This window comes from Solanum stenotomum, chromosome 3 (genome assembly GCF_019186545.1).
Source record: "Solanum stenotomum isolate F172 chromosome 3, ASM1918654v1, whole genome shotgun sequence".
NCBI lineage: Eukaryota > Viridiplantae > Streptophyta > Magnoliopsida > Solanales > Solanaceae > Solanum > Solanum stenotomum.
Genome location: NC_064284.1, coordinates 8,615,277 through 8,628,266, shown reverse-complemented (window position 1 = coordinate 8,628,266; position 12,990 = coordinate 8,615,277). Strand labels below are relative to the sequence as shown.

General features: G+C 33.5%; 1 protein-coding gene across 2 annotated transcripts; it reads right to left on the bottom strand.

Annotated features, from left to right (window-relative positions):
* Positions 1 to 1,668: 1,668 nt before the first annotated feature.
* On the bottom strand, positions 1,669 to 8,975 carry LOC125860895 (nucleobase-ascorbate transporter 6). Of its 2 annotated transcripts, none has more exons than XM_049540942.1 (15): positions 8,764 to 8,975; positions 8,279 to 8,452; positions 7,238 to 7,335; positions 6,947 to 7,120; positions 6,467 to 6,567; positions 5,991 to 6,066; positions 5,833 to 5,892; positions 5,558 to 5,742; positions 3,658 to 3,754; positions 3,215 to 3,301; positions 2,962 to 3,020; positions 2,787 to 2,878; positions 2,589 to 2,666; positions 2,341 to 2,501; positions 1,669 to 2,218 (listed from the first exon to the last, which is right to left on the bottom strand). In XM_049540942.1, exons 2-15 carry the CDS (start codon positions 8,367 to 8,369, stop codon positions 2,000 to 2,002), a joined length of 1,578 nt encoding a protein of 525 aa, XP_049396899.1. In that variant the 5' UTR covers positions 8,370 to 8,452; positions 8,764 to 8,975; the 3' UTR covers positions 1,669 to 1,999. The 2 variants fall into 2 exon arrangements, with proteins under 2 accessions (XP_049396899.1, XP_049396898.1); XM_049540941.1 differs by lacking the exon at positions 8,764 to 8,975 and adding an exon at positions 8,533 to 8,714.
* Between the last annotated feature and the right edge of the window lie 4,015 nt (positions 8,976 to 12,990).

Sequence of the window (12,990 nt, the reverse complement as noted above, 5' to 3'; positions counted from 1 at the left end):
TAACAAAAACCACTATGGCCTAATCGAATATCCTGAGCTTTCTATTATAAATGAAAAATCCAACTTACCCAACGTTTATATCCTCCAATTGCCTCCATACTCTGTCTCAATTTATATGACACACTTTTCTTTTTAGTTGATCCTAAAGAAAATGTCACCTTTCTATATTTACAAAGAGTTTATCTTTAAAATTTTCATTATATCCTTAATTAATGAAGTCATACATATATCTATAACTTCCCCAATGGAATTTCAAAGGATGTTCTTGTCGTTGTACATATATTTATAACTTGTTATAGACCAGAGATTTGAAAAGTCCACCTTTCGCTCTTAAATTTAATATTCCGCACTCCCTCTCACCGGCCGGCCATGCCGGTACGACTGAATATGCGTTAGAAAGGTCAATTCCTCCCCTACGACACCAAAAAAACCGGGCCGAACTTCTAAACCGCCCGCATCTAATCAAATATCATCACATAAATTGAAACGGAATACAGTATATGCAAAGAAAAAAACTAGTGGATGACAAATAATTTGATTTCTTTTTCAAGTACTAGTAGTGGGTAAGAGCACTAATATTTATGGGCCCAGTATTAGTACCTTTGCATTTTGACATTCTAGGCAGGACCAATTCTGCGTTCCCATCAAAACAGCTTTAAGCACTACAATAGCAATAGCACCAGTAAATTTGATAAAATTGTTCTTTGGTCTTTCTAATTGATTCTGATTGTCATTATTAATTGATTAGAAAGTTAATCAGTTTCTTAAAATGTAGTTAACAAGGTTGTTTTTTTTAAAACATGATCAATCACTAATTCTGGTTATTAACTAAGAGAAATTACTGATCATATCAGACAAATTAATCCTGGCTAAAGAAGATCTTATGCAGTTTCAAATTGATTTTGAACTAAAATAAAATTCGAAACCAATCCTCTCTAGTCTTTTTTGTGTCCCATACCAACTTAACAAAATGGGCTAGTATTTTTATATATATTTGGCAGCATTAGTGAATAACATAACCTTAAGTACTACGTTGGCTGTATCTATGCCATCCCTAAACTTAAGGGATTTGCTAAAATTAATTAATTAGTTTGTTCAAGTGGTTGGTGGAGCCGGGACTGTTAGGGGGTTCAAACTTCAAAATATAAAAGAAGTAAACATACGAAGAAGTTTGAGAAATTTAATGTGAGTTACATATAACACTATATATTGTGGAGTTCGAAAATTGTAATGCTTGGACTTTTACCCTAAGTTCAGCCATGAACCATGGCCCAACTTTGACATTTTGTCCATAAAATTACAAACTCCCATTATTTCGAGTAGGTTGGGTTTGAACTCCGAAAATTACATCAATATGAACTACATAACCTATCTTCCAGTTTACGCGTACCAAACAAAGAATGTATTGTCCTCTTGACACTAATCTCATCACCTAACCGCAATCAATCAACGTCCAAGTCAGAAATTTGGCAAGGGTGTACAAGTTTCCTTCTCAGTTGTATTAAGAGTGCAAAATTATAGCGCTAACATTTAACCTCTACACACCACATAATATTTCGACAAAGGGTGTTACCGGACCACCCTGGCTCCACCATGCAACCAATTTATGAATCAGTACTAATTCCTTGTGATATTTTTCTTCTCTATTTGCTTTGTGTTGTGTTCAGTAATACTATAACAAAATCTGCTTGATACTAACTCATATCCAACAGGCTTATTGCTACTGAAATCAGCATACAATTTGAAAGCAGCAAAGCTTATTCTATTACTATTCATAGTACATATAACCTTGGATTTACAACAAAGAAAACAATTAACAAATGTCAGACTATTTAATTATACCTTTGGGAAGTAGCAGATACATATAAAAGCAAATTGGTGGCGCAGAATTAATGCACTCCAATACACAGCTTTGAAGGGTGTCGGAAGAACCCAGACTTGTGATGACATCCCATATGAGTATATGACCCTTCTATCTTCATGATAAAGGACGAGACAATCACACGGATGGGAAATACTTGTTGAGATTGAATGGGAGGGAATAGAATTCCTCACTTCTCGTGTCCGTCTTGAAAGACTTGAACTTGTCCCACCATGGCTTGCCTCTGTCTTTCCTTACCTGACCATCCCTTTTGTGCATTGTGTTGTCCAAGAAATAAGCCAGGATACCCGCAACAAAAGCTTCCGATGAGAATGGCACATTAACCATATCGTTGAACTGAAGAATAACAAAGCATGTAACTTTTCTCAGCAAGCTCTTTTACATGACTAGAACTAAAAAAACAAGAAAATAATTGGAGATGATTATGATATTCAGGAGCTAATGTCAATTTGCCATACCCATCGTCCACTCGTGTGAACAGGTCCATAACCCTCAATAACTGTGTGTTCGTTGAAGTACTGTGGAACTGACAAACCCAGAAAGATGGAGAAGCCTAGTATGAACTTGGTACGGAAACTGTTCAGATTGCAAAACTGAAGGAAGCTTAAGCCTCCTACGCCTGCAAAGGACAGACGACATAAGAACTGATTAATTCATCAATAACATGGATCAGAGATTGCTGGATGTCTTGGTTTGATAAACTTACCCACATAAGCGAATAAAATGCAATACAAAGCACCTACAATCGATGTTGGTATTGAAGCAAAGACTGCTCCAAATTTTCCTGAAGACAATCGTGTGTCAAATCAACCACAGGGGAAAAAGAAGGGGAGGGGATAGTGGATTATCAACTTTATCAATAGCAACGTCTTTCTCAAAGGGAATGTTTAAGCAGGTGATTTACCAAGAATTGAAAAGAAAATCATAAATCCCGCAGCTATCTGAACTACTCTTCTGCTACCAACACGTGTCAGTGCTAAAAGACCCACATTTTCACTGCATGTTAGGAAAGAAAGTTCATTTCAATCAACATTGTAACAAGAGTTTATCATTCAGCAGAAGAATTTGTCTGGACATACACAGATACAGAAGATCCATTCCCAGTGCCAAACAACCCAGACAGTAAAATGCCAATTCCCTGAGATACAAACAAAAGAAGACTTGTAACTTGATGAGATGGGTTGGGCAATCCTCCCCATAATGTTAAATGCCAATTGCAAGTAAAGACCCATGTCAACTAGATGATATTATTCGTGATTCCTGTTCTGTGTTATGCTAAAGAATGGGGAGGGAAGGGTGTGGGAGGTATGATCTAGGAAAATGCCTTTTTACCTGCCAACCTACACCTCTGCTGAGTACGGATGGTGGCAATGGAGTAGCACTTGCGTATCTCGTAGTTGCGATAAAGGCACCAGTGGACTGAAAAACAAAAGCAACTATCAGAAAGGGTGTTGCTTCCAGACTTGTCTAACCCAAGTATCTGTTTCTTCATAAGAATTAGCAATCAGAAGAAGTGCGCAAAGAAACAACAGAACTAAAAAGGAAGCAAAACGGGCATAAACACAGCAGGGAAGCCATAAAAGAAAAGAACAGACAAAGGTTGAGAAGCAACTCTTAGATATCTTCCCCGAAAATTAGGGCCTCATATATAGTATTTATTGAGCCTATTCTATGCAGTCAGCAACATTGTCTAACAAGCAAAACATCCAATAAGATAGCGTAAAGCATTCAGAATTTCCACAAATTTCTACGTCAAGCAGGTAAAAAAATAGAACCTCAACAAGAGCAACAAATGCAGCCATCATCATAGCAAATGCTTCACCAGCATCAAATGAAGGTGCTCCCCATTGGAAGGGGTATGGAACTCTAATCCTGCGAACAAAACCCAGTGAAACAAGAGGATAATATCATCAATAGTTACACATTATAAGTTGCTTATGGTTGAGCGACACTTGAATGCACCAAACAAGTGCATTCTGAACTACAGAAGCACTTGGAATCAAATGTAAACAAGTAAATTGAAAGCTTGAAGCAGAAAAATACCATCTCATGTGTTACAAGAACAATACCACCATTGAAGAAGTGCAGGTAGAGAAAACAGTAAACTATTTGTGCTTTAAGTAGTACAACAATGAAAACTAACAGCTGATTTCAAAAGATGGTGTATCTACTCCTAAGCACGAAAATCAGGTAGGTGAGTTTCAAACACCCACCCTTATTAACTTGCACATAAATTAACTAGGGCTTAATCACAAGCTAGTCAGGGTACTTATTAACTGCATAGTTTCCTAAATTGCAATTTCAATGTTGTATCTTCCAATTATGCTCAAAGTAAAAAAATAAATAGCAATTAATAGGGCACAAGCACTTTCCAATTGTAACTACTATGGCAAAGAGGACATAAGGGAATGTACCAGTCACATTTTATCTTCTTAAGTGTTCCTGCTGATGGAATCTAATAACGTTAAATCACACAACAAGAATGCAACACATGAGTATGTAGGCCAATTAAAACCTAGGAGTTAGAAGCTGATTATGAAGTTATCTCATGTATCGAAGTGTTATTATTCCGAAGTTTCTGGTTGCCACATACGTTACAAAACTGCCCTCTTGTCCCAACATAGAATGTTTATTTCAATTCACAAATAAAGCTCGCAGAACTCGTTTACATATTAAATGAGCCAAGTGTGAGATCCCTCTTGAGCTTGATTATTAACAAACCTATGCTCACATAGTTGCATAACCTCGGCTCGAGTTTCGACTTGAATAATAACCTAGCAATCCATCTCTAGGTATAAAATAACATCTGCATAATGTCTTGCGCAAGCACACTCGGATACAAGTGTTTTTTCCTTCACCATCCAATATGTTGCTCACCATCCCAAATGTCAGCCAATAATCATATCTTCCAATTTTTATCTACATACAGTCGCCATAATCACCACAAACCCAAACACACAAAACTTCAATAGGAATATGATGATTTCAACTTCTTCGTATATCTAAATTTTGATATTTTTATTCATTATTTGAAGTTTCAGCGTCGATATAGACAAAGATTGACAAAATCTATATTGATTTTATTGACAGAATCCATATATGATTCCTGCCTCTGTTATGCAAGAAGAATCCAATACACCTATAATCCTGAATTTTAAATCTGATAGTTGAAAGCTTAGTTATGACTCTAATTACCCGACAAGGTGACTAAACTTTCATCCTACCTGGTCTATATATGTACTCTCAGGCGGCGACTGACAAAAAAAGTTGAAAAATGTGATGGTCTATGGTTTTGAATTTGGAAATATCTGTTTTTCATTCGAACTCAAGTTTTTGAGCTATTTCTTGAGTTGTTTGATGAAGTTGTAAGCTCGTATGACAATCAATATGATCTTGAGATCAGGAAATTGCTAATCGAATTTGACCACCCACTTCCGAGCTTCAGTTGGATCGTCAATATGTCTGAACTTAATTATTCTACCTACTTTTGTATTCTACCCAGTTTGCAACATGAGACCCACCTACTACTTAAAAGTTCAACTTCAACAAAAAGCTCCAATTTTTTAAATCCTCTTTTTGGACCCACAAGAGGAAATGTGATGTAATTTCCGAAGGTATGACAAGGCCCTAATGCTGAAGCAAGTGATGAGGGGTGAGGAAGAGAAAAGCACTCACCATGGAGCACCATCAATGAGTCCAGCACGATCAGTTCTGCAGCTTGCTTGGGTCATTGGTGCAGCTCCATTATAAGCCCCACCCACTGTAAGTAAGTGGGCGTAAATCCATACAATTGCAACGGTGAAAAGAACAGCAAAACGATCAAATATGTGCTTCCCCGGGCGTATCAGATGAGCCAAATACTGTAATGACAACCAAAATCACATTTCTATATGCTACAATTCAAAGCAACATAAAGTGATAGGGATATATTTCTTGATAAAGCATCTCACTTGAGAGAAAATGACCAAAAGGACCAGCTCTGGCAACCCAATTTCAACACATTTGGCAACCTAAAATATATAAGATATAGTCAACATTTCGGCATTATATAGAAGCAAACAAGTAGACGTTCAAAAAGGAAAAAAGGTGCATCTACATCATTACTTACCCCAGGAAAACCAAACTCATATAACCCGAAGCCGACAAGAGTAACTAAAGGAACAGCTGAAAGTGGGCTCAGGAACCTAAATAATCGAAAGAAATAAAATGCCAATTAGAGCTAGTTTCACTTCAATGACACAAAATGATGACACAATCGACATGATGCAGTGAACCACCAAAACTAACCCATTGAGCAAATACTTGATCTTCAATCCCAAAAAAGAAACATAACAGGAGTAGAAAAGAGTGCTTTATTAAATTGCAGGAATTAGATCAGAAGTCTAGTATAGGGAATAACATCTCCCAGACACATACTGACATAATAGGAAGTAGATCAGAAGTCTGTCTAGACATAGGGAATAACAGCAACCAGTCATACATTGACAGTAACAACAACATACCCACAGTGAAATCCCGCAAGTGGGGTCAAGGAAATGCATTGACACTAAATGGCAGAATATAAATCTTATCATACTAACAAACCTCACAACATTGCGCCAGAGACCACTGAAGCCTAAGACAATCTGAATTGTTGAAGCAACAATAAGAGCACCTTGGGTGGCCCTCATTATCTTCTTAAATCTCTGACAAAAAATAGAAAATGTAACATTAATATTAGGACAGACAGAATATCATCAAGATGAAGTGGATGAGTCCAAGTTATGCCTAAACATCTTCTACAGAAATTAAAAGAGTGCACTAATAAGAATTATTTCGAGGAAAATTGACTACTAGTTTCCAGAGCTACTGTGGGTTTTGTGCATTAGTGATTTTGGCACTCAAGTTGTTAGCTTAAAGAGAATAAAACAGCTAAACTTTTGTTCCATGATTTGACTGTGATACTTACGAGAGAACTTCATCACAAAACCAAGATTCCAATTATTTATCCTTTTTAACATTCAATTGATTAAAATAACATCATTTAAACAACAAAGGACAAAATCAGCATCTGAAGACACTAACCGACACAGGGTCTGGGTCACTCCATCGTCCCGAAAGGATAATTGAAATTGTAGGTGCAACAAAGGTATAAGACGCTCCGATCACAGCTGGTAGTCTAGTTCCAAAGTAAGATTGCAACAAGGTGTTCAGCCCAGCAACAAATAGCACTGTCTGAATAACTTTGGCTTTCTCCTCCTGCATAGGGGAAGAGAATATTCTGTTTTAGTATTGTCGCATTACTTTTAAACAAAAAAAAAAGTAAAAAAATCATAATACACAGTATAACAGCTTTGCAGTGTCAGTAGAGCTCACATTTCCTCCTCCCATCTGGGGAACCAGAGCCGTAGTAATGATAACTGCGGTACCAAGCATAACCAGATAATGCTGAAATCCTAGAAGGATTGCCTCAGCTGCATTCAACAATTAGACAAAATCACCATAGTCCACAGTCCATATTACAGAAAATAATCAACAACATAAAAAAAGTATTATATGACATTTGTTCAAGATCAGCAGCACAAAAAGAAATAATTATTTAACTGAGTAGATATTACTACAAAATCAGTCACCGAGACAATAGTTTCTACAATCAGCCCACCAGACACAATAATTCTACTAAGTCTGCTTGATATTTCACGTGTGACCAGAAAAGGATAGCATAAAAAATACTAATCACACACAAAAAATGGAAGAACTTTCACACATAAGGAGTATAATAAGAAATGCCATTAATTACAGCTAAATGTAGTATGAGGTTAAATGGGAAAAATAATCATATACTTTTATCAACTAGAATTAAAAAAAAGGTGTGCACACAAGCTACTTCTTATGTAACCAGCTTATAGATCCCAATTCGCCAGCATAACATCTAAACCCCACGAATTCGACACGATAACACAATTGGGCCGTGAATTTGTCAACAAGAAAAAAAACAGAATATTCAAAAGAGAAAATTCAAAACTTGAAACAAAAGCAATTAATATGGTTTATGCCCAATACAGCAACACATGCTTTAAGAAGCAATTCACTGAGAAATAGTAAAGCCTGTGGGACAACAACACACATTACATTATGAATCAATTCAATGAGAAATAGTAAAACCCGTGGGACAAAAGAACAGAGTTCAGGAAAACCAGTCCCCATATGCTCCAAGCAAGAAAAGAGAAGATTATTCTACAATGCCAAAAAAACAGATGGAACAAAGCAATCTAACAAAATTTAGGAAGAATCTTAGTAGCTCAGTTGATTCGCTACCTGAAACTTTCACCTGAGTGTTGGATTTCCTACCTTGTAATCCCCTCCCATATCCCGAATTTCGAAAGTCAAAAAAAAAAAACAGAATTGAGAACTTACGCCATGGAGGAGGACTAGTAATGCAGTAAGAAACATTAGGAAGCTGATCTTTTGGTGGATGTGGCGCTGGTTCATCAGACTTTGCTGCCATAACTTTCTCTCTCCACTACTTTCTTTCTCTCTCTAAGTTGAACACCTCACTAAATTAGCGGTGCAAACTGCAAAACTCCAAATCTGCACAACGACACATAAATCTCTCAGAAACCAATAAAAAATGTTAACAAAAAAGAAAAGTACTGAAGCTTTTTGAGTACCTAGAAAGCAAGATTTCAGAAAAGACTAAATTTTTCGAGTACCCAAAAAGCTCAATCACTCATATATGAACCCACACACAAAAGTGACAAGATTGGAACAACAACACCCACATGTATGTACCACACACCCACACCCCTTCACTCTTATTAAAAAAAGAAATGCAAAGCAAATGAAACTGTAACAGAATGTTTTGACAGTATAAGAAGAACAAGAAAGTATAAAAAAATTACCTTTGTTGTATATAACAAGTTCTTGAAGCAACCGGAAGTTGGTATAGTGCATTAAGGTTTGATTAATCACAGACCCCACTTCAATTAATCATTTTCAACGAAGAAAAAAGGGACCAACTTTAAGAAGATTGTATTTGTTGCTTTTGTAAATTGTCCAAAACAGGAAGAAAAGAAAGTCAGTATATAGGAATGTGTGCAGCAAAAATGTAAAAGATAATAAAAAGACAGAGAAATAGACCCCCCAACTTTGAACACCGCTTCTGTTTTTCTCCTTTATCGCTCTGTTTCAAAAATTAGAAAAAATGAATAAATTCGAAGAATCTCTCGATCAGAACACATTTATTAATGTTGATTAATATTTGCCACTATTAAATTTGACATATACTTTTTAAAAGAAACTGATATATTTATTTATTGTTTTATTATCTCTATTAAATTGATATTTAATATTAAGTTTTGAGTATTTATCTTTTAAAATAGTAGGCAAGTAAAAATAAATTGAAGGAGCATTTGTTTATTTTTTCTTGTTGATTGGTCAACAAACATGCGCTCCAAGGGATTGACACCTCAAATAAAGAATTACAGGAGTAAAATACTGAAATTATATAATACAGAGTAAAGAATTTTATGACAAAGGAATTTTTGTTTACCAATTTTAATTTTTTTTTATTAAACAAGCATTATCGTTTTACCGCTGTCCCCCTTCTCTGTCGGTTGATTTTCTGTCAGCAAAAATTATGTACTACATAGTAACACAACATAATTTTTAATTTATCTTATCCATATTTTATCTTGTTTCAATTAGGTTAAAAAAAGACGATTATATTTATGTAATAGTAAAATTTGTTTTTCTTGAATTCATTTCTTCTTCAAAATTTTGATAAATATCAGTGACATTTAAAATAAAGAAAATAGTTAAACAAGTCTCATAATTTTGAAAAAGTTATATGTTACTAAATTAAAGTAGAACGAAAAAATACTTTTGCTTTTGTAAAAATACCTCTATTGAAGTAGGCATGTAGATTTTAATCTACTTCAACCTTTAACCCCCTCCAATATAATATAATAAGAGAAAAAATGATGAAATTGTCCTTAAATATACTGCTGGCTTAGGGTCAACAAACTGAATTATTGAAAAATAAATAAGTTTTGATTAATACTTATGATTGAGGAACTTGTAGTTTTTTTTAATATAAAAAAAAAAGTTGGAAGAATATTAGGTTTGCACAAAAAGAAGAGACAAAATAGAAAGGCAAACAAATGACACCGACACATTCTCCCTATTTTCGTTCCAACTTTGCATCATCTATTCGAATTTTATTGATACTTTGAAGAATTCTCCACCGTAATACCTCATTTTATGTATTCATTTTCTATTTTTCTTCCTCTAAAAATAATAAATGTATAAAAAGATTGTATAATTATTTTTTGTTTTGTAACTAGGAATAGTAACTAATAACTCTATAAAAATAGTCTAACAATTACCAAATTTACATTCTGATTTTGACAGTCAATATATCTGCCAGTTCAAGTACTACGTTTTTTTTTCCTTTGAAAATATGGTACTTGAAACTCATTTATCTTACTATTTTAAATTTGAGGCTGAGCAGCTAATGGAATACTAGTACTAGATATTTTAATAAAAATAATAATGCGCAGTATTTATCGTTAGGGATTTGGTAGGATAATTTATTATTAGGGAGTTAGGTGTAGTTATTATTCATTATTATGAGTAAAAGAGAAAGAAGTACTTTTAACCTAAAAAGAAAAAAAAAAAAGTAGTGTGCTCCTCAAAAGTCAAAACAAGAAGGTGCAAGGACAAATATATGCATAGTTTATAAATTATAATCAAGTGACATGGACTCTTTAAAGCATCAGAAAATTGTAATTTAGTTGGATATATTGTTATTTATAGCTTACACAGTTTTAATTAATATTTATACAACAGAAATATTTGGTGAGAGTTTTTATGAATACATTTCCCTAAGTAGGTATATGTGGCGTTATTTTTTTTGGCTTCCTAGTCACATAGAGTTATGTAATATATTGATAGTATATAATTACGTGTGTATAATGTCTAATTATGTATCAGAAATATAAATCCATTTATCTACATAACTACATTATTATTATGAGCTAAAGATTGTTTTACTTTCGATTAGTTCAAATCTTTTTTTTTGATAGTCAAGATGATTTAATATTAATTAGATCATATGCATCAATACAATAAGATCAGCCACATTGCTTGTAGCGTTACAAACTGAGTTGGATATTGGACTTAGGCATCCATTAGTATTACAGACGATAGTTGAATTATTAGCAAAAGAAGTTCCTCCCTTGTCTGCTTCTAGACTGTCAAGAACAAACACGGGGAACTAGCCATTCTTCAAAACGAAACTCCTTCCGCATTCTCTTTAATAAATTAGTCTCAAATTTAGATATAAGTTTCTTTTTAATATTTTAATTCTTTTAATATATCATTTATTTAAAATGATTTGTATTTGTAATAAATTAAAATTTTAAAATTTAAACTTTGAAGCTCTTATTGTTCCATTGACCGAAAACAGAACCTTTACTTTGAATATTACTCTCAATTAAGCATACTCCTACTTATATTCGATTTCACAATGCTTATGGCATTTTAAGATTCTGACAAGTGCCTACAACAAAATATAAATATGAATATAATTAATTAATTTCTATTAAATAGCTGTCAAACATGCATGTTATAAGTAAATTGGTTTATTACTCACTTGTTTCATGTGCAATGAAATTAGTTGTGGGTGGTTTCGAATTGTAGAAGAATAAAAGCAGTGCACAAAATCCTCGTTTTAAAATATTATACAAAATATTAAATCTTTTTAAAATATTGAACAAGTATGTACGTGGTATACTTTTGGAGTATACAATTCACATATATAATGTAAAAAAGAATTACTATTTTAATGTTATTTACCATCAAGTTATTATATATGTGAATTGTATAATTCAGAAGTATATAATGTACATAATTGTTGTTTGTTGTAGTGTAATCTTTTATGGGAAGAAACTTGTAGATGGATACGAGCGAAAATATTTTTATTTTGCCTGGATAATCATGAAAAAAGTCTATTACTACTATTTAGGATATTTTGTGTGTGTTCAACTATTTTCTTTGTCGAAAAAATTTTCACAATGAAAGTTAAATCACCTACATAATTTCTTTGTTTGAAAGTGAATTTGTGAAAAAGGTAAAAAGAAGAAGGTGAATCTTTCGGCGGAATTGAGAATAATTAGTTAGGAAACAGTAAAACTTAAAGGAGCTTTTTCTTATTTGCTTTTTTCGAACAAGTCATTTTTAGGTAGTAATTCCAAGATGTCAATTCCTAAAGTTATGAATGATTGTACTGCTTGTCTCACATCCACTTGCTTCTTTTACAAAATTAATATATATATATATATATATATATATATATATATATATATATATATATTTAAAAATGGGGATTTTGTTAATTCCATCTGCTAATCTATTCATTTTACCAAAATCACTTCTTAGTATAACTTCATGAAATTCCTAAATATTCACATTCTTAGATAAACCAGGTCAATTGGTGACTTGCTGTTTTCTCTTTTGGATAACCATGTAATGTAATATCATATAGCTTGTGTAAGATAATACATAGTTAGTAATTCAAACCTTCAATATAGGAACATACATTATATCAATGCAAATAAAGAGACTTAAAACGGGTTGAAATTGGAAATTAACTTGGGTTCAATTGAGAATTCTGTTAAAATGGGTGAAGGTTTGAATGGGTTGAGATCGAACCCAATTCAAATTATCTTGAGTTCAACCCTTAAAATTTTGAATGGGTTGGACGGATCACCAATAGTTGGGCTCATTTTTAACACTCCTGCTCCAACCTATAAGCTTAATTTAGTGTTGCGATTATACAAACAAGAAGGTGATATTGCCCAACAACTACAAGTACTTGTCTTGAATACGATCACACAATTGATCGATCATCGATGAATCAAAATATTGTACAAGAATTTGTTCAATCTTTATCAATTTTTTTCACTATATAATCTCATCTACAAACTCATAATTGTTAGACATTTAATCCAATCTCTTTTTGGGAGGCACTAACGAAAAACAATCCTAGTACTATTTATTGCATCATCTTTTCTGTAAAAAAAAAAAAAAAAAAATGGGGGTAGGAGATGGAAAAACGAGGGAGGTGA